Raw genomic sequence first — 26,753 nt, forward strand, 5'->3', positions numbered from 1 at the left:
CCAGGCCTCCACCCCCAGGAAGCAGCCCGTGACAACTGACTAATACCCAGGTACCTATTTTACTGCTAGGTAACAGGGGCATAGGGTGAAAGAAACTCTGCCCTCTGCCCATTGTTTCTCGCCGGCGCCTGGGATCGAACCCAGGACCACAGGATCACAAGTCCAGTGTGCTGTCAGCTCGGCCGACCGGCTAGGCACCAGTTTAGGATAAGCTGCAAATTTACAAAATATTAAGGATGAGAGTTACTTAGGCATGATAATGCTAAGTCAGAAAATACAAAGGCCTCGGTGACATTTCTTACTCGTGTCCTCTGTTTTGTTCCATTTCAACTGTTTAATTCATCTGAGTCAAGTTTTTTTTTGTCTTCCTATATTATTAAAAACTATGCCCTAAGTACTTCTCAAGGTAGTGGATGTTTACTCGTGGCCTCAAATATTGATTGGAAACACCATGTACCCGAGAAAAGTTTCAAATGTTGAAAAGTACCTAAAAAATCTGATGAAGTATCCACACCATGTGACATACATCTGAGAACTTTATGTGCATTTCAAAAGTTAAAATAGATGGTTTTTGGAAGGAAAAGTTAAGATTTTGCAAGGACATAAATTCATTATTTTGTTTATTCTTGTTAAGGTATCATTCAATCACAAAACTTAACAAGGTAATAATTTGTTTAGTTTTAAAAATATCCTTTATTTTTTTCTGAAGTAAATTTAGTGTGTACATATTGAATGTTTTACACTTGAGTTCGGAGTTTTTGAAATACACCATAGGAAAACTAAACTGGAGCAACTTAATTTAAATCTAAAATTAAATATTGCCTCTCTTATTAATCTTAATCACTGATATTAAAAAGATAATACAATACACTACTAAAAAACATTTAATTAGTGTGATTAATTAATTCCAGCAATGAATACGTTGCAATCTGATTACCTGGTTGTGGAAAAAGGAGAAGCATTTGCTGCCGAGCTCTGGCCAAATACTGATCCGCCACTTCCACTACTGCTTCCCGAATTTATGGTGGACTGCCCAAATAATGATGATCCAGAAGACACTGCAGGTGTCCCACCAAATATTCCTCCTCCTTGGGATGTGGAGCTACCAAAGACAGAACCACTTTGGCCTGTGCCCCCAAACACTGATCCTGTTGCAGATGGCATTGCAAATAATGATCCTGAAGAGCTCTGAGTATTTTGACCAAATGCAGAGGATGAACCCTGTGAAGACGTCTGTCCAAAAGGTGAATTCCCTGTTGGTGTTGTAGCAACATTCCCACTAAAACCACTGCTAGCAGAATTCAAAGAACTAAATGCCGAGCCTGAACTGGATGTCGTTATGGCCCCAAAAACAGATGGCTGTCCAAATGTTCCACCAGATCCAGTAGAAACTGGTGCAGCAAAGAGACTGCCTGTGGACGATGCAGTTGTCAACGAGCTGGCAAACATGCTACCAGTGGTTGTTGTAGAACTTGTGCTTGGACCACTACCTAGTGTCAATGGTGAACCAAATAGGCTTCCACTTGATGTTGCTAAGGCAGATGTACTACTACTGGATGTAGCTGTACATGTACTAGCAGCAGTAGTTGAAGTTATACCCCCAAAAATGCTTCCTTTAGAGGTTCCTAGTGCATTACCAAAGATACTGTTAGATGATGTAGTTATACCTCCAAAAATACTGCCAGCTGATGACATTGTTGTATTAGTGGAATTACTAATAGTTGCTGCTACTGTAGTAGTAATAGTTGTAGCAGCAGCAGTTGAAGTTCCAAAAATATTTCTAGAGGCTGCAGATATTTCTCCAAACAAACTCCCTGATGTACTTGATCCTCCGAATAGGCTACCAGTAGATGATGTGGGCAGTGAGAAGTGTTTTGAAGTCATGGGTGTGCCATTTCCAAACAAACTAGATGAATCTGATTCTTGGTTCTTTTCAGGTATATCATTGCCAGTTGCAGATGTCGATACCATGGGAATGGGTGTAAATATACTAGGTGCTAGCTGCTTTTCAAGTTTACTTTGAGGTGATGTTTCCTGTCCAGAAGAATTAGACCCTCCTGAAAATGCAGCATTATCTGCTACAACTGTATTTGAGACCGTGTCCGATTCAGTAGTAGGTGAAGTTACAGAGCTAATAGAAAACAAGCCAGTGGTGGTGGTTGGCAATGAACCGTGGGTAGTAAATGGTATGGTGGTGACAACTGGGGAAGAATTAGAATCACCATCAACTGTTCCAGAAATCACACCGCCAAAAAGATTGCTCGGCCTTGACAACATTGCTGAAATAGAAGAATTCCTTGGTAGTGATCCTTCAGAGTTTGTGGTTGTTACAGAAGTATTGCTGGGAAGTGTGGATGATTTGAAAGTAAATGATGTGTTATTAGTTGAAGTGCTAAGACTTTTAGATTTGAAAGAAAAGAGAGAGCTTGAAGTCACACTTGCACGAGATGCTTCAGGATCTACCGATACTGTTGATGTACTATTAGATTCAACTGTCGTTGAAGGCAGTTTGAAGAGAAAACTTGCAGAGGAAGACACACCTTGTACTTTATCAGAAGAGTTTGTTTCTGGAGTAGTAGAGAAGGCAGTGCTTGGCGGAGAAAAAGGTACAAAAGAAAATGGAACTGAAGGCGTTAGAGAAGGTTTTAATAAAGTAACAGACAAAGGTTTATGAGAGAAGGCCGTCGCAGAGACTGTGACATCTGTCTGGCTTTTAGCTACATCAGAAGTTTGGTTTACACTAAATGTACCACCAAACATGGGCTTTGCATCAGAGAGTGATGCAGAACTCGGAGGGGTTGCATCTACAGCTGTAGTGGTGGGCACTTTTGATACCAAAGATGACAATGCCAATAATGGGCTTGCAGCTTTCATTCCAGTTTCAACTTTATTATCTGGGGTTTGTGGTGGAGTTATATCTTCATACTGAGGCTTGACAACACATTCTGTTCCAATTAATTTCGTGCTAGAGGCAGTTGGAATATTAAGAGCAAAACCGGTTGTTCTGTTTCCTGAAGATACTGATACTGCAGAAAATGAATTATTTTTTGAAGCTGTAATGGAAGTAGAAGATCGATTATCACCAAGTTGGGATAATGGTAGAAGCTGATTTGATATCTGACTTATTGAAGATGCATTTATATTAGTTCTTCCAGGAACTGCCAGTTTACGTGTTTCAAATCCATCATTTGTACGAGACAAGTTGCTAATTCGATTTGGAGTAGAGAATGTCCGTGGTCCAAAGGATGTAGACATGGAATTTTCTAAATTAGAAGCGCGTGATGACGGTTTTTGATGTACTGCAGATGTATCCGGTGATCCATTTTGACTAAAAGAAGAGGAGAGACTTTCATGTGAAGCAAGATCCAACTTCGGGATATCCGAGCATTTCCTGTAGAGGCAAAATATTTTTAAGTAAATCGTTAAACAAAAAATTTAATGAAAGTATGTACTGTCCAGTATCCAAGACAAGTTCTATTTCTTCAGAAATATGTTAGAATAACAAATCTTTCATATACATGGAAAATTATCTAAATATAATTTTAAATGAATCCAAACTATCATATGCATAATAAATTATGTTATTATACTTAAAAATATAGCTTATGAAGCCATACATAGTCTATTAACACTATCGCCCGCGCCACGTGAGCACCGTAGACTTTGACATCATGGGGCTAATGGTACAGGCGAGCGTGCGGCGACGCATAAATGTGTATACTCGTTTCAGTTTTCTCACCTTAATTCTCGTACGTCGTTCGTTTTGGTATTATTGTGTTCGCAATTAAATTCCCTGCAGATGTATATGCATATAATGTCCAAAAACCTGGCAAGACTCCCCGCAGCAAAGCCTAAAATTACCTATGAACGAGCACCAATTTGCACACCACAACCTAATGTGTATACTCGTTCAGTTTGATAACATCAATTTTCATGTTACATCGCTCATTTTGGTATCAAATTGTTCGCAATATAAAGGCGCGCATTTTAAAACTAGTCTCATAATAATAGAGCAATAACTGGAATTTTAACAAATATTTTAATTTTGGACGCTCATCATCAAAATTATTTATATCTTTCCAGTGTTCTGACATCAATTTTCATGTTACATCGCTCATTTTGGTATCAAATTGTTCGCAATATAAAGGCGCACATTTTAAAACCAGTCCCATAATAATAGCACAACAAATAAAATTTTAACAAGTATTTTAAAATTTAAAATTTAGACCCAAAAACGTATTTATAATCTTTCAAGTGTTCTGACATCAAGTTTCGTGTTACATCTTTCGTTTTGGTATCAAATTGTGCGCATTCTAAAGGCTCTTATTTTGAAACTATCCCAAGGTCGATCGGATAAAAAATGAATTTTATACAAATATTTTTGTATTGGACACAAGTCCTGTCCACAGCTAGGACTCAAGAGGAAAAAAATGGACGTGATCGGTGTCCAAAGCGAGCGATACTGTTAAGATTTATTGTTGTCATATTTCTTTGCTAAATCCTGGTATTTGATCTTTGTATATACTGGTACTGTACAACAAAAACTCTTATTTCACAACTTGAACTAATAAATTCACATCATGGATTTATTTCTAATGTAGTATGATTGATAATCATATTCCAAGATAAGGATGTTGTCAACTAAAGGCAACTCATAAGTTACCTGGTGAGGTGTAATATACTATATTACTAAGGTACAGTACTTTTTGACACAATGCAGTTTAATAGCTATTATGCAAATTTCATAGTAAGACATTACACCACCTATTCCATTCTTAGCAATTCAAAGTTAAATTGGTGTTCTTTATCCTATAAACTGTTTTTTTTATCAATTACTTTACTCTTCATGTTTTCACCTCCCCAGTCTAATAACCTTTGAAATGTTGCTCTAGGCAAAATATTACTATTTGGGAATCTATCTTCATAAGAACTATGTTACAATGACCCCTTATAGTGATCCCAGTTTCAGGAAAGTATCCTCAGTATTAAACATGGCACGTATCTACTCTCAACTACTGTCTACATTTGCTAATCTGGATCATATGGGACCCATCCCTCTACGACTTAGCTGAACATCTGGATTAGCAGGAATTCTTACCAGGAAGATCCAAATATTAACATTCACATTGCTTTATATTACAACCAACATACAGTAATCAATATTTTCACACACAATAAATATAAAATTACATGTATAGGGGAGGACCTTCATATATGGTACTTATGAGAACTCAAATAATTTAGTGACAATAACAAATTCAACTTACCTTGTTGGAGTTCATCTGCTTGAAGAGCTTCAATAATGTTAATTTTTCTAAACTAACCTAAAACAACACTATAATCACTGTACATGAGCTTGGCAAGGTCAGTTTTGACAGAGCTACTGAAGCTGCACTGGTTGAAGGTCCTTGACTTTCTGGTGAGCATAAGTCACCCAACATCATTCAGCAACCCAAACAAACTCTTAGCAACCCATATTTCTGTTCGAGTTTGGGGAAGTTTGATAAGACAAAACTCGGACTCGATTTTGAACGGATTACCCAAAGCCTGGGTTAATGGGGTTAGATTAGCAAGCTCCTTTTCTTAAAGTGCATACAGATTTTAGATAGATATGGATACCTGAAAAACAATCCAGTATTCTTAGCAATATTTTTAAATGAAACATTTCTAATTATCTATAAAGAGTACTGAGATTGAGAGCAGTTTGATTACTGCTCAGACATGAGTGGATTGTCATCACCAATAATGGAAGCAATGATATAGTGCACCAATTTAATTTAATTTCTAGAGGGAAGTAGCAACATTCTAATACCCCAAGGAAACAATGAACAACCTCTGCCACAACCAAGTTACAACTTGCTAACTTATTTAGCATTCAGGAGTGAACCAACCTTCTTAAGGTAAGCTCGCTTTATCCAAAAATTTCTCTCCACATTATGGTGTCCTTAAATGTAATTAAACCTGAAAAATACTTTATTAAGCAGTAGTGAAGAACAGCAGTTAACACAGTTTAAATTTTAATCTTATCTTTACCTTAGTGGAATGGTGCTTCTTTGAGCAAGAACCTTCTGCAACTTGTTCTGCTTCTTAGGAGGCAGCATTTTGAGTGGTGAGAGATGAGGATTTGGAGACAGTGTAGTCTCTCGAAGAGTTCTCTCAAGGATAGCCAGAGCATCATCACTGTTCAAATGTAAAAAAATAAAGCATTGAATACTACGCTCTTTTATGGTAGGCCCCCCCCTCTCTTCCTGCCAGACAATTTGAACTTACCACTGATACAACAAAGCTTTAACCCTACATCCCCTGTTTAACAGAATATCTGAGATCAACCACAGAACTGGGTGAAACTAAACAGAAAGCAAAGGTGCAACAAAATAAGCTAATGCTTTAATAAAAATTAGACATCCCTAGGTAAAGAAGGTAAATTAATTTGCTGCTAGATAAATACCCTAGCATGGTGTCCTAACTCGGGCATTTTCCCATGGCTCAGTCAGGTGCCATAGGCACAATCAGAGAACACTGTATGAACATCAGAGGTCCACGGTTGTTACACGTCCTACCAGCGAGGATCAGAAATATTACAGGAACAACCGTGGACATCTTCAAGAGGAAACTAGATTGTTTCCTTCAAGGAGTGCCGGACCAACCGGGCTGTGGTGGGTATGTGGGCCTGCGGGCCACTCCAAGCAACAGCCTGGTGGACCAAACTCTCACAAGTCTGGCCTCGGGCCGGGCTTGGGGAGTAGAAGAACTCCCAGAACCCCATCAACCAGGTATCAACCAGGTATCTCTTACAGAGAATTGGTCCAGCGACGTACCTTGTTGGTCACCGTCTTTCTTGTTTTGGTTCATATGGTATTATCATTTACTTTGTAGTCATTTCTTTATTGGCATCTTATGCCTAATACTGTTGCCTCTTATCATGTCAACAAGAGATATTGTTGGCTTTTACCTTTGATTCTTCTTCAACACTTTTCTGTTGAAGAAACTCGAGACAACACGTTGTCTCGAGTTCTTTCTCACCCTAGCCATTCTGGTCCCCGGGCAGGGTCATTGATTTTCTATCTTCACTTTGGTTCATGTCTTCTTCGCTCTGGGTTTCCTTTTTTTTTTAAGGTGGCGTGTTGATGGCTCTTGCCTCTGGTTGTCAAGTTAATGGCCTTTATGCTCTTCTCCGAACATGGGAAGATTATGTTTTTCTGATTCCTGGTGGGCATTTTTTTCACTTGCAACCATCTCCTTTTCTGGCAAAGAATGAGTTGCCAGGCTTCTGGAAGGGTTCTTTGGTTATTGATGTTTGGGCAATTCAGCTGGGGGTGCATCATTTGTGTCCAGTGGGGACAATTTGTCGCCACCTGCTTGTCACTGCCTTTGGGTTGATCTGGCCTCCGTGGTCCACTGTTCTAAGGCTCCTATTTCTAAGGTAGTCCACAGTGTCATCAGGCTACCCAGCCTGCGGTCTATCACTAGGTCCATGATATTCACAAATATACAGCACACACAGCAGTCTTCTCTAAAATGTCTTGGGTGGATATTCGAGCTTGGGTATTTTGGCAGACTAACAGGGTTAGGACAGCCAGGTATCTAGTCAATCTGCCTGATCCTCTTCGGTCCTGTGTTGTCCCGGGTCGTGTTTCCCGGCTGTTGGTGTCTACTTTAGTAGAGTCCTGGTGGCTCCACCAAAAAAGAGACATTTTGGGATGATCTCCGATACCCAAGCTAAGTCTCATAAATCGAGCGAGATTCTGGTCCTGGCTTCAGTAGGCCTGGTGCGGTTGGTTAAGGCTAGGCAAACTCAGACCTAAACCTTGGAAAGCTATTGAGGGGCCCCTCAGAAAATGCTGCTAAAACCCTAAGGGGTTCATACTCTGAATATCTAAATGGTAATTATTTTTTACTTATTCTTCTGAATTATATAACACAAAAATACCAACTCTTAAGTTCATTAATACAGTGTATATAAGAAATACTTACTCTTCGTACTGCCGATGAGATGGTGCAAACCCAAACTTGAGAAAACTGAGTTGGAGGGTTTTTAGTCGGTCACAAAGAGCATCTACTTGCTTCTCACATACCATTCGTAGACTGTGGCACTTTCGTAGGGCTTGGTACAGCGTTTCCGATGCTGGTAATTCATGTTTTCTATACAAATATGAGGAAGATGTGATATAATTAAGTTTAAAGCAGTTTTAAGATCTACAAATATTAACTCGTCAAGCAAGTCTACTTAAATTTCCCTGAATCATGCATATCGAGTATATCCTTAGCATAATCATCAGAATCCCCTTCCCATTTCCTAATGTCACAATGAATAGGCTGATGTGATGTGACATGTGATGAAAAATGTGACACTCACATTTTTCCATCACATGTTAATTTTTGTGATTTACACACACACACAAATTATTTATATTTATATATAAATATAAATATATACCAGTTCACTTACTTTTTGTTTGTGGTATTTGTGAAGGCAGCCCAATCAAGATGAAGTCTAATGTCCACCTCGCCCAATTGACTCTGAAGATACTGATATAAAGAGCGTACTTCCTCCAGTTTCTTGCGACTACGTGGGTCAAGAGGTCGTGACTGAAGGGACAAGTAGTGCCTGCAAAGATATTGCACCAATAGGTCTATGAACTACCCCTTAAAAAACTCACTCTTCTTCTAGCTCTTTGAAGACTAACACCTTTTGTTCTACAAGATTAACATAAAAAAATCACATACAGAGCATTTTGCCAGGTAAGAAATAGTATCCAACATCTTACCTAAAGTGCTACATTCTTATTAACTGCTGGTGTAGACCTGACCAAATGTAAACTGTGTCAACAAAATTATTCACACACCGTCCGTCACTATGTGATGGAGTGCAAAAAGATATGTGAATTCAGAGACAATTCGATAACCAATGTTCCAAAGATGTGTAAATATTTCATTCAAAATGATCTGCTACCAGAAATTTTAGCCAAATATCCTGTTTGCTAACTGTAGGTAGTAACTAAGTGACTGTAACCTATCCACCGCTGCCCACTGGATGGGGGACGGTGTGCAGGACAAACATATCAATTGTGACACTATCTCTCCTCATATGTCAGCTGCTTAATTTAGAAACTGTACTTTTGGTCGATCTTGAACCCATTGATGATGTGACGACGTATATTGAATTTTGTAACTAGCTCATCAAGATTGAAACTTGCTTAGGTAAATGAATTGTGGGGTTCAGTCCCTGAACCCATTATGTGCCTGTGTAACCCTTTCCACTACCGCCCACAAGATGGGTATGGGGGTGTATAATAAATAAACTAAACATGATGACACAATCACCTGACACACGTCAGTGTAATCCCTATTTAATTTGTTTTCATTAATAAACTTAATTTCTTATATTTTACATGTTTACAATTAAATGATTGATATAGTTATAGCTGCTGGTTGATGGTAAATGAAGGAAATGGGCCAAGGCATTAGCCTTAGTTCTTCCATCACTACTTGCCCATACAACATTACAATTTTTACTTTAGTATTAACTATACATTTGCTTAAAAATTTTATTTATGACGTACTCACCTAGTTGTGATTGCGGGGGTTGAGCTTAGGATCTTTGGTCCCGCCTCTCAACTGTCAATCAACTGGTGTACAGATTCCCGAGCCTATGGTGTACAGATTCCTGAGCCTATGGTGTACAAATTCCTGAGCCTATGGTGTACAGATTCCTGAGCCTATGGTGTACAGATTCCTGAGCCTATGGTGTACAGATTTCTGAGCCTATGGTGTACAGATTCCCGAGCCTATGGTGTACAGATTCCTGAGCCTACTGGGCTCTTATCATATCTACATTTTAAACTATGTATGGAGTCAGCCTCCATCACATCACTTCCTAATGCATTCCATCTGTTAAGTACTCTGACACTGAAAAAGTTCTATCTAACATCCCTGTGGCCCATTTCAGTACTCGGTTTCCACCTGTCTCCCCCTTGTTCGCATACCACCCGTGTTAAACAGTTTATCTTTATCTACCCTGTCAATTCCTCTTGAGAATTTTATAAGTAGTGATCATGTCTCCCCTAACTCTTGCATTCAGTTCCAGCAATCTTTCCTCTTAGCTCATACCTCTCAGCTCGGGAACTAGCCTGGTGGCATACCTCCGAACCCTTTCTAACTTCGTTTTGTTTTTGACTAGATGTGGACTCCACACTGGAGCCTGGAGTTGTGTTGATGCAGTGGCGAGCAGCAGGCAGCCCTTTAGTCTATTTTCTATCCAGCAGGCAACATGACGCCCCTCTTATTTTGGCCACATGATCAAATGTTTGGCAACACATCAGCAATACTAATATTGTTAGCAAAATAATTCAATATTTCAATATTAACAGTTGAAAGGTATCTAAATCCTGTTAAATGAACAAACTGCCGCCATCACAACCAATACTGGCATGCTCTCATGGCATGCCCTGAACCAGAAAATAACATGATTGTTTGGCAGGAAAAAATAGTACAATACCATACTATGAAATACATGGGGATGCTAAACTGCATGTCTGACTGTGTATTACTTCCTTATCCAAACCAAGTTATTGTATTTTTGTCCTTATATTATTAAAGAAGAAAAATGACATGAATAATTTTAATTCTACAGCCTACCGTGGATTTTTACTTTTGCTGAGTTGTGCTTCGGCTTCCTCCAGCAGTGTGTAGCCCTCCAAGACATCTGAATGCAACTGGGATACCTCCCCTTTCAGCTCAGTTGTGGTAGATGACATCTGATTGATCCATTCCATTTCTTCAATTAGAGACCGCCGAATATTTCCCATCTCTTGCTTTGTGCCAATCTGTTTGGAATGTCATTGCCCAATGAAAATATATAAAACCTATACTTCAGGAGATGACTAATGATTACTTGATCAACAAAATTTTTTGTCATAGACAATGAAGTGTCCCTAGGTCATCGTATTTCAATACGTGAGAAGAGTGATGCAAACTTAAGTTGATGGAGCTAACTTAACAGTGACTATGGAAAAGTGAGGTTTTTAAGGTTTTTAATGCCCCACATACTAGCCTTGCTGTTCATAGTGCATTTTTTTAAATCCCTTCATTTGAATTCTGACATGTCTGCCCTTGAAATTTTGATTTGAATAACTTCCAATACCCTGTTTTAGTAAGTTATCCTAAATGACCACTTGTACAGTCCCCCTATATAGTGTTTCCTTATATTTCTTTTTGTTTGCATTTACACCTTCCACAATTAGAAGTTTCCACAAGAAACACATTACATAGTCAAAAACTAGTTAACACTTTTTTTGCACACCCATTAGCCACTTTGCATATTGAGGTTAAGGCTAATGTGGGTGCACAACTACTTCTACAAGAAAAATTCTACAGAACAAAACTAAAGTAAAAAATTAATTACTGAATCTAGGAGTTACAAGGAGTCCCCAACTTACGAATAGAATTTGTTCCAAAGAAGCATTTGCAAGTAGAAACCAGATTTTCCATAAGCAGTGGGAATATGTTCCCACATTAAAACTATTGTGTCAGTTTATTTGCTAACTCACCGATTGCAGTGAACAATATTTTTTGTAAAGCGGCCAGTAATAGGGCCTGTATAATTTCACACAAACTTTTTTTTACCATGTTGCCTGTTGTAAATCTGAAGTCAATAAACAAGGTTTCTCTAAAGATAATTCACAAAGACCAATGAAAAACCGAAACATATCCCCAACCAGGAATACCTGACCACAAAGAAATAGAATTACTGAATAATGAAGCAGAGAAAATGTTTCCAATGATCTTTTCACCATTAACTAGCATATAAGATGATGAATTAGGGCTATTAATATAAAGGCCATCCAATCACAAAAATTTACCTCATTGCTGGACTCTCTTTGGTTTACATGATCATGAAGTTCTTCCTCAAACTGAGCTGATGCAACTTCAATTGTTGATATGAGACATGAATCCATTTCCTTCCCTGCAAGTAATGCTTGGCCAGGTGCCGGACATGGGAATCTGCTGCTACTCTGTGTTTCGGCTTGCTTTGTAATGTCAGAGGTGACTGGAGATTTTTTAGCATTGATGGGAGTACAGCTGACTGGGGAAAGAGCTGGTTTACCCTGAATAATGCTCCCGGCTACAGTACTTGCTTGTGGCAGCTGAAAAGATGGAAACTTCAATCCTTGTCCAGCAGTATTTGCTGATGTTTGCTGACCACTGTTTCCAGCATGAGAAGTTTTGGCACCTTCAGCTTTTCTTTCAATACTAAATGGTGATGCAGATGAAATTTCAGCATTGGACATTGCAACACTTGATGTAGATGAAGGAGACATGAAGGAAGATAAAACTTTAGAAGGTGAAGATGGAGGTTTTGCAGTTCCAAAGAATGAACTTGTACTCCCAGAAGATCCTGTGACGGGGGTACTAGAGTCAAAAATTCCAGATGATGTCTTGGCAAATGAAAAGTTTGACTTTATATTATCAGATGTCTGCTGAGGAAATGATGTCAATTTTGGTCCCATTCCTGCCCCAGCATGCTGTTCTGGCGTGGAACTGCAATATGTACAAATTTATATCAATAATGGTTATATCCTGGAAATTATAAAAAATTTAAACACAGAACAGCAATTGAGCAATGGAAGTACTCTGTGTGTGCGTGTGTATTTTATATATATATATATATATATATATATATATATATATATATATATATATATATATATATATATATATATATATATATATATATATATATATATATATATATATATATATATATATATATATATATATATATATATATATATATATATATATATATATATATATATATATATATATATATATATATATATATATATATATATATATATATATATATATATATATATATATATATATATATATATATATATATATATATGTCGTACCTAGTAGCCAGAACTCACTTCTCAGCCTACTATTCAAGGCCCGATTTGCCTAATAAGCCAAGTTTTCCTGAATTAATATATTTACTATAATTTTTTTCTTATGAAATGATAAAGCAACCCTTTTCTCTATGTATGAGGTCAATTTTTTTTTATTTGAGTTAAAATTAACGTAGATATATGACCGAACCTAACCAACCCTACCTAACCTAACCTAACCTATATTTATAGCTAAGGTTAGGTTAGGTAGCCAAAAAAAGCTAGGTTAGGTTAGGTTAGGTAGGTTAGGTAGACGAAAAAACATTAATTCATGAAAACTTGGCTTATTAGGCAAATCGGGCCTTGAATAGTAGGCTGAGAAGTGCGTTCTGGCTATTAGGTACGACATATATATATATATATATATATATATATATATATATATATGTCGTACCTAGTAGCCAGAACGCACTTCTCAGCCTACTATGCAAGGCCCGATTTGCCTAATAAGCCAAGTTTTCCTGAATTAATATATTTTCTCTAATTTTTTTCTTATGAAATGATAAAGCTACCCATTTCATTATGTATGAGGTCAATTTTTTTTATTGGAGGTAAAATTAACGTAGATATATGACCAAACCTAACCAACCCTACCTAACCTACCTAACCTATCTTTATAGGTTAGGTAGCCGAAAAAGATAGGTTAGGTTAGGTTAGGTAGGTTAGGTAGTCGAAAAACAATTAATTCATGAAAACTTGGCTTATTAGGCAAATCGGGCCTTGCATAGTAGGCAGAGAAGTGCGTTCTGGCTATTAGGTACGACATATTATATATATATATATATATATATATATATATATATATATATATATATATATGTCGTACCTAATAGCCAGAACGCACTTCTCAGCCTACTATGCAAGGCCCGATTTGCCTAATAAGCCAAGTTTTCATGAATTAATGTTTTTTCGTCTACCTAACCTACCTAACCTAACCTAACCTAGCTTTTTTTGGCTACCTAACCTAACCTTACCTATAAATATAGGTTAGGTTAGGTTAGGTAGGGTTGGTTTGGTTCGGTCATATATCTACGTTAATTTTAACTCCAATAAAAAAAAATTGACCTCATAAATAGAGAAAAGGGTTGCTTTATCATTTCATAAAAAAAAAATTATAGTAAATATATTAATTCAGGAAAACTTGGCTTATTAGGCAAATCGGGCCTTGAATAGTAGGCTGAGAAGTGAGTTCTGGCTACTAGGTACGCATATATATATATATATATATATATGCAATTGACGATCACAAAACACTGATCATTTTATGCGGAAAATCCACAGAGAAATATGAAATGAGGTGAACGTTTCGGCTTTGTTAAAGCCTTTGTCAACACCAGACTGACTCAAATCAGTCTGACTGACTCAGTCAGTCTGGTGTTGACAAAGGCTTTAACAAAGCCGAAACGTTCACCTCATTTCATATTTCTCTGTGGATTTTCCGCACACATATATATATATATATATATATATATATATATATATATATGAAAACTACCCTTTGGTGTCCAGCCAGCACTGGACAACATAGGTGGTATTACAAGCACTGTACTGGGAAAGTAATGGGCACAGACTGGTGGAGTAATTGTGCCTGATTGTGGTTGTATGTGTGTTTGTGGTTATAATGCCTAGATATCAGTGACTACGAGAAAGAGGAGAACAAGGTGGGGTCAGGGAAGTACTTGTGAGCCCACCAGAAAAGTGTTTCATTACAGTCAATCTTTGACTTCTGAGAGCCCCCTCAATAGCTTCCCTAGCTTACTCAAAATAATGTCTAGAGAGAGAGGAGGCAGACAAAAATTTAAATAGGAAAAAACAGCAAAATAGAACAGATGGGCTGGGTTTATCCATGTGAGAACTGGAAAGGAGGGGCAGGGCAAAAGAATGTCAGTGACACTCCAAATACCAAAGAGCCAAACAGGTGCTGTGAGGCCAACACCCTTTTCTCCCACCCTCTCCTATAGCTAGGCCCTTCTCTACTTTTTCTGGGATTTGTTAATCTTATGCTCCTTTTCAGCAAATTAGTTTTCCTCTACTGTAGCACCAAAGGGTAAGCACCAGAGATACAAAGATGGCCTTCCCAGAAATCAAATGTTTAATCTATGTAACATACTTTTCTGGTAGATTCTTAGTAGCTCTCCATCCCTGCCCTGTCTTTTCCAACCTTCCCTTTGAGGATTTATCATGTTTCATATTGGCAACCAGTGAGTGTCGCAGGTGATGGGCTGGGACCACAGTGTCATGGATAAGGGTTGTTTACCTGCAGCAAAACACCATTTGCCTTGTTGACCAGACCACACACTAGAAGGTGAAGGGACGACGACATTTCGGTCCGTCCTGGACCATTCTCACAATCGACTTGAGAATGGTCCAGGACGGACCGAAACGTCGTCATCCCTTCATCTTCTAGTGTGTGGTCTGGTCAACATACTTTAGCCACGTTATTGTGACTCATCGCCTGCACCATTTGCCTTGTTTTCATACATTGTTATTTTTCTTTCTTTCAACCAGTATCATGTTTTGTTGCACCTAATCTTTCCAGTGGGTTTTCTCAGTTTTGGATAGATCTCTAATCACAGAACTCCTCCCACATTATAGAGTCAGATTCTGGTCCTAGCTCCTGGTGGGTCAGCAGTGGGTCTCAAGAGGCCTGATACAACTCTTACCTGGAGCATACCTGGAGAGGGTTTCGGGAGTTCTTCTATTCCCCGAGCTAGGCTCGACTTGTGATATCTTAGTCCAACAGGATGTTGCTTGGAGCGGCCTGCAGGCTCACACATCCACTACAGCCTGGTTGGTCTAGCCCTTCTTGCAAGAACCTGTCCAAGTGCCTCTTGAATACATCCACCTTCATTCTGGCAATATTTCTAATGTTTGCTGGGAGGGTGTTGAACAGCCTTGGACCCCTGATGTTCAGACAGTGTTCTCTGATTTTGCCTATAGCACCTCTACTCCTCACCGGTTCTATTCTGCATTTCCTTCTGTATCTTTTACTCCAGTATATTATTATTCTACTGTGCAAATTTGGGACCTGGCCCTCCAGTATCTTCCGGTAAAAAGCCTTATATATTTCTAAGGCTTCTGTGATTCTGTCATATTGGTAGAGTAACTGTGACAGATCTTCCCACTTTAAATCCATGTTGTCCTGGGTTGTGAAGTTCATTATTTTCCATAACTATTAATTTGATTCCTAATCACTCTTACTTGGAGCCTTGTTTTATTATGTGTGATGTTAGTGCAACTGGTCTATAATTTATTGCCAAAGCTTTACTACCTCCCTTGTGCAGAGAATCTATATCTGCTGATTTAAGTGCTGCTGGTATCACACCTGTATCTAGGCTCTTTCTCCATATTACACTGAGTGCTTGCGCTACTGGTACATTAAATTTCTTTATGAATATTGAATTCTATGAGTCTGGAGCAGAGGCTGAGTGAATGGACATGTCAATTTCTCTTTCAAAGTATCCTGAGTTAATAATTAATATGGGTAATAATTAATATCCAAGTTAATAATTATTATTAATATTAATTAATATATAATTAATATCGGTTATGTTATCTGGAGCTTGGATATCATTCATAAAGAAACTGTCCGGATCCTCAACTTTCATGTTGTTTATTGGGATGCTAAACATAGTTTCATACTGGCCTTGTAGAATTTCACTAATTTCTTTGTTGTTCTCTGTGTACAAACCTTTAGTTGTAAAAAAAAAATTCATTAGGACCCTAATTATGTCCAACAATAAAAATGTTAGTATTGTCGTCCAACAATAAAAATGTTAGTATTGTCTTACCTAGTAGTTTTCATAATAAATACTTTAAGTGTTAATTATACATTTAAAATATCTTATAGCCCTCACATTTTCATAACATCTTATGGATTCATTACTTGCAAGCCACCCAATACAGAATTTACCAACCTATCAAATAAACTTGATGTAACAGGAAATGCTCCTCCAGTTAATGCTCCATGTTCTATAGTCATTTTAGGTATATTAACTGTTAATCCTGGTATGTTTGAGGGTGTACTGATATCAACTTTTGGGATGTTCAAAACTGCAGGAGCAACGTAACTGGCAACTCCCCCATACTGCTGTGGAGAGCGATGCCCATTATTAGGGAGACTCTCCAAGGGGCAGGTTAGGGCTGGAGCATCTGGTCTGGCATTAACCACATGGAACATGTTAAGCTCTCCTCCAGTTGACAAGGTGAAGATTACAGGACAAGGACCAAAGGTGGTTTCATCTGGAATTAGAAACAATTATATTTACTTATCAATATTACAGTATTCCTACTTCATTTAATTTAGCACATAAAACCTAGCACAAATTGTTTATACAAATTGTGCTCAATTTAAATTTAGCTTTAATTCAGCCATGAAAAAAATTAACTCTTAAAATATGGTGTAGTCCAATTAAACAAGCTTTGATATTATAGACTATTTACTAAACAGTATTATTGGGCATGTGACAGCCATGGTGCAGATAATGACAATATGAAGGCTTTATCATTTGCTTTCTTGTTTGAAACTGGTGAGCCTTTTGGGCTCTTGTCATATCTACATTTAAAGCTACATATGGAGTCTGCCTACACCATTTCACTTTATTGTGCATTCCATTTATTCACTACTATAAACCCAAAAGAATGTCTATGCGACTCATTAAAATATTTAATTTGTGTTCTCAGATGCCAGATAATATTATGCCTGAACATTATTCAACAAGTGCATTTTAGCAGCAAAAGGGTTGATAATTAATGAAATGGAGTGTTTGTGTGTGGTTTTACTACTTTCTCATACAATACATTTAAAAACCAGCTTACCTTTATTAATAAAAATCTTCTGTGATGTGAAGTCCACTGCCAAGCCTAAAGGAAATGTTTCTTCAGTTACAGAGACAGAGTGAACTTCAGCTCTCCCACCTTCTTCAATTTCATATTCACACCAATTTTCACCACCACTTTCAGGGTGGCCCAAGACTCCTAACTGGTTGGCTCGTGATGACAACACACACATAAGGCTCCTGCAAATTAAGACATTGGGGTAAGTCAACTTCATTCACTGTAGGTAATTACAATACCTTTCAAAAACAGCAGTTAAGAATCAAATGAGAGATTGTGCAATATAATTAAGAAAACTAGATGTGTTTTGGTTGTAACCAATCATGGGAGTGAGACTTCTAGCTTCAGCCTAGCATTTTGTCCTGACGTGCTGAATTACTGTCTATAACCGACTCTGTGGATCAGTGAATATTTTATTAAAAAAAGAACAAAAAGTTTTTAAGCTGCAAGGAAGGGGGGGGGGGGGGGAGGGGGGGGAAGGCCAGACATGAAAATACAAGATGCAGTATTGAAATCTCTTAACAAGGATGGGTTAAGTATTGAAAAAATGTAAAAGTAAATTAATGTTGCCATATAATAATTAAATCATATATAGCAATGGAAGGAACAGTTTGAATATAAAACATTCAAGGTTTTATATTCAAACTGTTTACCATAATGTAAAAAAATTAGGTGAAACTAATTGGGATTTGTTACACAAAATCTGATGGGCATAGTGCCAGAAGTTTACACAACACTATTTTTTTAGTACGTACAAGATTAAAGAATATAAGGACCAATGTACTTAACTTGAACATACCAAATAAGGTTAGTACAGGTAAGGTGGGACAGCTATAACTAACAGGATGAGATTTCCCAATAGAAAATTAATGAGGTTATCTTGAGGTTATCTTGAGATGATTTCGGGGCTTTAGTGTCCCCGTGGCCCGGTCTTCGACCAGGCCTCCACCCCTAGGAAGCAGCCCGTGACAGCTGACTAACACCCAGGTACCTATTTTACTGCTAGGTAACAGGGGGCATAGGGTGAAAGACACTCTGCCCACTGTTTCTCGCCGGCGCCCGGGATCGAACCCGGGACCACAGGATCACAAGTCCAGTGTGTTGGACTTGTGATCTTGTGGAGAGTAGACAAGTTTCATATAAGGTAAAGGACATGTAAACCAAATATTTTACGTAGGCAACAGAAAAGAAGAAAACACAAATATATGTTCTTAACTCTACAAACATCAACACATTACTGTATACAGTACATGTAATTAAATTACATAAAACAAGTAATTATTACCATTCTGCGAAGAAATTTGAATAAAACATAGCTGGTCGTGGACCTTGGTTGTAGTTGCACAAGTATTCATAAATAACAAATCTTGACTCTTTTGCTTTAGGGGCGTTTACGTACATCATAACTGAAATGAAGTTAATGACCCGCATATAAACAAATATTTATTGACGCATTTAATATATAAAAATAACTTAATACAAATACATTAACATAGCTTTGGTTTAATGACATAGAACTATATCATTAAACCAAACTTTGAATAACCTACCTGTGCCTTTTTTTTTTTTTTTTTTTACAAAATAATACAAACTCGCTATAGCTCTGCAAATCACAAATGTTGGGTTTGTAATACTGTACAGTAATTGTTTTATCACCTTTCATCAGGTGGATAATTTCCTTTGAAGCCAACAAATCTACAGAAATATATTAACATTTCTATAACTTAATAAATACCTACAGTATATTTTTAGCTAGTCATATTATTTATGATAAATTTTAATTTTATGACATTAATTTAGCAATTCTACCCTGTCAATTCTTCATCTCTGCAAGCTACTTTATGAACAGCCTGTTGAGATGAGGAACCCAACAGTGGTTAACCTAACACAAACATGGAACATGTTAAACATGCGATGCTGAAACCTACCATGAGCCCATAAACAAGAATTCAAGAAATAAAGGATAGCTGATGGGGTTCATGAGCTCCAAACAGCATTTTAAAATGCTGGACCATACATTCTTTTGCCAAACAGTACAGTATAGTGCTGTGGTCATAATGGTCAACACTGGAAATTCAAAAACCAAACATAGAAAAGCAAAACTGGAACAGGTCACCAGGTCCACGATCCCTAACCAAAGGAACAAGGATGAAGCCTGACTAACAAGGTAAATGGGACAGCTCTACCAATAACCTAGGTGGGTAGAGATGGTTTGTTGTTGAAGAGATTCATTAAAGGGAGGTTCAGATTTAGGAGGACTCACAGTACTGTACACTGGCTGATCTGAATTGATTTCTTCAGTTATCTTGCATTATCCAATTTCTAAGGCTCTTGGTCACACATCTCCTGGCATACTGATGGCTTTCAAGCACACTGGCATTCTTTTTAATTTTCATTAAGTGTTATTTTCTGTACATGTTTTGGTTTCAAATTATTTTATTTTATGCTGCGAGTACATTGAGCTATTCAAGTCACTAGACCTCTATTATTCTGCAATATATGACTGCTTCACAGAGTAGCTCCTATATATGACTATGATGTCATCGAAAGCTTCAAAGGAATGACCTATGTTTATACTTATGACAAAAATTGTAGAGAAGATAGCATAGCTCCATTTATGTAACTACACTTTGAAGTAGGCTACATTTTTCAATAGATGATTCTGGTTGACAAACACACAGGCCTAGATTATTAAAGGGTTTGCTTCAGTTTCTCAAAAGTTAACAGTTTTTTTTTTTTTTTTTTGCATTTTTGTCTAATTTTGTTTGAATTTTATTTCCAACTGCTTTTTCAATGCCATATTACTGAGGTAGTCTTCATCCTTTAATTATTTTATTCCATACTCAATCCAGAATGCAGAACTTTTCAAAACATATTGAGAGTATTCCTTTGTTGGAATAAAGCAGCAAAGAACAAAAACAGGCAAATAAATATTTAGTTTAAAAGATTATCCTCATAGTAAATACTGTACTTGATCCATTCACCACATTTTCCTTTATCAGCCACTTTAGATCAGTACAGTACCTACAAACTAATCAAGTACAAAGGCATCCAACATTCAATTAATATTGAATTAGAGATATGTATGCATACCATGTGCACCCTCCTCGGACACTATCCTATAGCTGATGAAGAATTCGGTGTTGGTAAACCAAGTTACACTTAGCACTGAGCCAACATCGTCCATAGGAGGCCTCGATACATTTCGCACAGCTGTCAAATCCGGTTTAAATAATGCCAAGGTTCCATCAGCTAAACCAACTGTTAACTGCTTTCCCTTTGGAGACCATCCTACAGCTCTGTAAAAATATAACAGTTTTTGTAATGTGACCTGACTGGCTGAAATGATGACTGGTCACATTAGTGGTTGTGACAGGTATAATTATGGCTATAAAGGTGGTGGTAATTTTAGCAATACAGTAATAGTGGTTGTAATGGAAGTTGTGATGATGATTGCAGTAGCAATGATTTTCATTATGTTTTAATTTAGACCTAAGGATAGTTGTGGTTTCAGATTTAGAATGTATAGCAGTTAACAGTACCAGATTCATTAAATGCTGTATTTAAAAACATGGAGCAAAGTGCCAATTTACCATACCTGAAAATTTTTTCTTTTCAACTGACACACGAATGTAGTTATTAAGCAAGTATATGGCTCGTGGAGAAGACCAAGCAACAAATGAACATAGTATAAAGTATCAGAGAATGGAAGTGACAATACTTATAAGATGTATTGATTGAAATACATCCTTAGCTAGAATACTAACTGAATAATAAAATGTGTCTGGCTTAAATAAAGTTAAAAAACGTGAAGATGGTTTTGTGCCAACTACTTTGGATAATCATGACTTCACTGTACTTGTTGACCAGACCACACACTAGAAATTGAAGGGACAACGACGTTTCGGTCCGTCCTGGACCATTCTCAAGTCGATTGTGATGAGGAGGTAGGGACAGGCAATAAATAGGCAAGAGAGAGCTTTCACTGTACTTGTTTTTAAGGGTGCCCTTTTTATTGGAAACTTATACACTGTAACTAATAAACTGCATAGCAAAGGCTGTGTATCATTAATGCCACAATCCCTCGCTCAGTTATCCTAACTAAAGTATGCCGACACACAAAATGTGTTGTTCCCATACAAAATTACAGTTTTGTATACTAATATCCCAGCATGTGACTGCTCTAGTACTAATCTCAATCTCTGTATGAGTATGTGAAAACATTTGTCACCTAAAGGATGCTTTCATTATCACTTACCGTGCTTGAATTTCTTTTGAGTGAATGCTTACTTCACTTTCTTTAAGTGTGATGATTGAGAGTGAGCTTGGAGATGCTGCTAAAGCAATACTTGAAGGGTCAACAGGGTTCCACGCAAGTCCTTGCACCCGGGCTCCACTGACTGAACTCAGTGTTGTACTGACGAAAGGCATTTGATCTCCACACTGTAAATTTCAAATTTAGTGTAATACCAATAGAAATCTGATAATAGTACATATATACACTATTTTCAACCTATTTCCATAAATGTGACCTGTTAATTAGGGTTCTTAATGTTAATAACTATGTTTCTTACTTGTTTAAAGGATGAAATAACTTAAGATGATTTAAGAATATTGGTTAATGTTCAGTAGGACTTCATTCAAATAAACTTGGGGAATGTAATATCTTCTCAATAACCCACATAGTCCACCTCAAACACAATCAGGTAAATACAAACCCAACACCACTATCTTCAGAGATGAAGTTCCGATTAAGTTACAAAAAATTTACAGTACAGGAGGTCTCTGTTTTACAAACATTCATTATTCACTACTGTTCTGTCTATAAATAACAGCTGATATGAATGACCTCTCAAGTCCTTGTTATTACATCTGAATCCATTGTATTTATGTGAATCAATCAAAAAGTCCACATGGTTTACTAGTGTTAAGTTGCGATCACCATTGCTCCAGTCAGTAGTACAAGTGAACCTCACCAATTCTTCCATTTAGATAACTAACAAACTATATTTCCTACAGTTTGTGCCAAAAATACTGTTTTAAGAGACAATTTTTTGGTAGTCCAGGAACACAGCTCCCATTTACAGTCTTGCACCCATGGGAACTTTAGCTCTGCATTCCAAGCAATCGCTTTACAAACACCTTTTCAGAACCCAATACATTTGTAAATTGGAGTTGTTTGTATTACACAATCTTTATTTTTGTAGTAGTGCATAAGGAATCATCGGTGAACATTTCAGTACAAAAACTATATATTTAAGGTGCTTCTAAATCTTAAGTCTTCAACTATTTAAGGTCTTTCTTTTCTACCAAAAACATAAAATGATAATGAAAATTTAATATCCACAATGCCCTTCAGTAATGTTTCAGGCAATACTAACTAAGCAATGTGATCAATCATGTAGAGTACTGTACTGTCTTAACTAACTTATCCGAACTGCATGGGAAGGATCTTATGTAATAGTTTTTATGTAAGTTTAGATTTAGGAAAGACTTGGGTAAATACTGGTTCAGTAACAGGGTTGTTGATTTGTGGAACCAATTGCCGTGTAACATTGTGGAGGTGGGGTCCCTCGATTGTTTCAAGCACGGGTTGGACATGTATATGAGTGGGATTGGGTGGTTATAAATAGGAGCTGCCTCGTATGGGCCAATAGGCCTTCTGCAGTTGCCTTTGTTCTTATGTTCTTATGATCCCTCACAGGATAAACCAGACGTCCAGATAAGCAGAATTTTTACCGGGCAAGTCCAATAATTACCATTTTCACAATTTTATGTACCACAACCAACATAATTTGAATTTCCACACACACACACTATAATTGAAAAAGTATAATTTAAAACAGAAATGTCATCTAACCTTATTGAAGTCCATCTTTTAGTTTGATACTGTAGAGCTTGAAATGCGTAGTTATTGAAAATTTACGGAACGTAATCTCTGGTTAACTGGATTTCTGTCCAGATAGAGCGAAGTTTTGCCAGAAAATTATCTGGACACAATTTTGCCCAGATAACCCAAATATTGTATTCAGTTCAGTGGGCTTTGGGTAACCGAGCTCATCACTACAAGCAGAGTGAACCAAATTTAATATGAAAAAATAGAGGTACAGTACTCTATATTTGAGACCGCCTAAACTAAAAAATTTCCATTCTTCTCAATAAAGCACCCAGCTCAACATGATTGAATTACTGTACTATGCTCCCATCACTTTCTAGCCATAAATACTGTACATAATGAAGTGCAGAATTTTTGGAAAGGGTCATAAGTTCCCAAAGTTACTCTATTTTGGGTAACTGAAAAGGTGTGAGAATGGCATTTTGGCATTACACAGTTAAATTTTTCTGGTTTAAATAAAAATAGTACATGTTGATTTCTGTATTACCTGAACTAGCACAGTATGAAAGCTTGCTGAAGAGCTTATCTTTCCTCTTTAAGATTGAAAGCACTTAAATTAAACCGCAATAGGAAAAATTTATTCGAACTCCAAATGCTTGATAGCAACTCTGAAGGAAACCCAGCTTAATATTTCTGCCACGATTTGAAGAACAAAATTAGTAGCCAAGTTCTCCTGGATCATACAACTTACAACTACATGAAAAATATCACATCTGGTTATGAATGTTTATTAATAATAATAATAATTCATTGTGTCGGGGGACAGGAAGCCAAGTTATACATACAGTACATGTTAGGCTTATACCAAGGTCCCCCCCCCTTCCCCACCCAGGGTTGAATTACTGAACCCCACCCAGGATGCAACCCCACAACAAGCTGACTAACTCCTGGGTACCTATTTACTGCTAGGTGGATAGGGGCATGAGGCAAAAGGAAACGTACCCAACCATTTCTGTGGCACCTGGGATTTAAACCTGGAATTCTTGACTTGGGTTAGTGATGTCAAGAACGAACCCGACTGTATTACCGTGACCCTGCTTATGTCAACAACAGAGTACACAACATTACAGTATGTACTTACACCTGGCACAAAGTTGCGGATCTCATAAAAGAGGGCATGCGGAACATTATTGTGAAGGATGACAACCATGAGTGTGAGGCCATCACAGCTACAAGTAACATGGGTGACAGCAGCACCAATGTTTATGGTGGCCAAAGGATTCTTCTCTTTATCCTCAACCACTGTTCTGGATTCAAATACTGAAAAAAAAGGTTAATCTACTTTATTTTAATATATTAGACTTAATTAAATACCACTAAAGTTATCAGTATCTGTCTCTATCCAGGGTGTAGACCAACTAGGTATAATGTAATTATAATGACATCACTCTCCACACATTACCATACTTCCCCATTTGTTTACATGGTTGAAGAAACACTTTCCAATTGATTAATTAAATTTAAGACATCTCCTTCCTTATAACCATACTTATTTTTTATAAGTTTTAAGTTTACCCTATTAAGCACTTCTTTCCTATTTAAAATAATAAACAAGTAAGTACAGGTGAACTTCATTTAACATTGCCCCAGATAACATTAGTTTTTATATTATTAGAAAATTAAATATATAAATTTAACATCAGACAAGCAAATGGTTCTATTTTTGTTAAGTTTCACCAAGTAGGATAGACAAGAATTATGTGGAAGGGAAGGGAACTATCAGGGAGAAAGCACCAAGCCATTGCAACTATATAGCACTGGGAAGGGGTCAGGATAAGGATTTGGGATGGGACAGGGGGAAGGAATGGTGCCCAATCACTTTTCCATCCCCCTGTCCCATCCCAAATCCTTATCAGCCTATGGTACTTACAAAAATAAAATACAGCACATACAGTATATGAGCTAACTTAAATATTGACGATGAACACTGTTTATAATGTATTTAAAACAAAACTTTTGTTTACTGAAAATAACAGCAGAAAATACAGTACTGTACATATAATTATACAATACTGTATTGTATAATATAATACAACCACATGGCCATGATAACAAAATTATCAAGTGAATTTAACTGCTGCTGAAACAAATTTATCTAACCAGCTCATCAGACATTAATCAAAGCATAAGTGTTCCAAGCTAGATATTATTAGTAATAAATTTCCTTGGACAAGAAGGCAGGACAGGTAAATGGCCTAAACAGAAAGTAATCCTAATTGAAAGTCAAATAAAAACAATACTGTACCAGTATTGTTAGAAACTAAGCTAAAAGTACTACTGTAAAAGGGTATAACAAGGGCAAGAGAAAAATGTAACAATCATTGTCTTTCAAAGTACCCTAGGAATGTAAGCAAGGTAATTAATTATCAGGAGAAAGACTAAGCCATTATGACCATACAGTCCCTAGGAATGTAAAATTTACTTATAACACTAGAATTATGAGAATTTTTACTTCAGTGAAGTCACGGTTTTCAGGAACCTAACCACGATGTTAAATGGGGTTCACCTATAAAATAATTATCAAGATGGCACCAAATGGGAAATAGTTAATAGCCAACACTTTTCATACAGGTATGATCTTGTGTATTCTATATGCAGTATGAAATCTATATTCTTTGTTGCATGAATTATAATTAAAATCAATTATAATTTATTTTTTAATATAATTTCCCCTATTGTTTTTAACATTCAAATATACATGGGTAAATAGTCATAGAACATACTGTACAGTATTGTGTTATAAAGCTTAATAGCTTCTATAGTATTAATTTTTTGCAAGAAATATTCTGAATTAACATATTGAGTATCTAAAAATAATAATAATAAACCTGCATATTTTCTACATACACATACTAATTGCAAAAAAAAAAGGCGAGAGGCTATCACCCACCTTTAAAAACTGTTCCACAACCAACAAAAATCAACCCATATTTAGCAGCAACCACCACCAGACTGCACTGGTCATCTGGTAAGATCACGTCATCTTTAGAAAATACTGCACCATAGTTTGAGACAAATCTTATAGTCTGAAAAAAAAATTAACATCATTAGATTTACCTACAATATAC

General features: G+C 36.9%; 1 protein-coding gene across 2 annotated transcripts in view; it reads right to left on the reverse strand.

Moving 5' to 3' along the window:
• The window catches only part of LOC123769270 (nuclear pore complex protein Nup214), a 44,596-nt gene that overhangs the window by 16,420 nt on the left and 1,423 nt on the right, over positions 1-26,753 (reverse strand). For both annotated transcript variants that reach the window (XR_006774242.1, XM_045760354.1), the window contains exons 2-14: positions 26,576-26,711; positions 24,767-24,945; positions 22,048-22,232; positions 20,883-21,088; positions 19,075-19,195; positions 17,772-17,971; positions 16,871-17,195; positions 11,862-12,540; positions 10,639-10,826; positions 8,450-8,608; positions 7,975-8,142; positions 6,034-6,180; positions 938-3,391 (exon numbers count right to left, since the gene is read on the reverse strand). Coding sequence is in view for 1 of the 2 variants with exons in the window: in XM_045760354.1 (XP_045616310.1) it covers positions 938-3,391; positions 6,034-6,180; positions 7,975-8,142; positions 8,450-8,608; positions 10,639-10,826; positions 11,862-12,540; positions 16,871-17,195; positions 17,772-17,971; positions 19,075-19,195; positions 20,883-21,088; positions 22,048-22,232; positions 24,767-24,945; positions 26,576-26,711 (5,147 nt within the window). In the remaining variant the exon portion in view is untranslated. The remainder of the gene's footprint in view (positions 1-937; positions 3,392-6,033; positions 6,181-7,974; positions 8,143-8,449; positions 8,609-10,638; positions 10,827-11,861; positions 12,541-16,870; positions 17,196-17,771; positions 17,972-19,074; positions 19,196-20,882; positions 21,089-22,047; positions 22,233-24,766; positions 24,946-26,575; positions 26,712-26,753) is intronic.

The sequence above is a fragment of the Procambarus clarkii genome, chromosome 66 (assembly GCF_040958095.1).
Source record: "Procambarus clarkii isolate CNS0578487 chromosome 66, FALCON_Pclarkii_2.0, whole genome shotgun sequence".
Taxonomy (NCBI): Eukaryota; Metazoa; Arthropoda; class Malacostraca; order Decapoda; family Cambaridae; genus Procambarus; species Procambarus clarkii.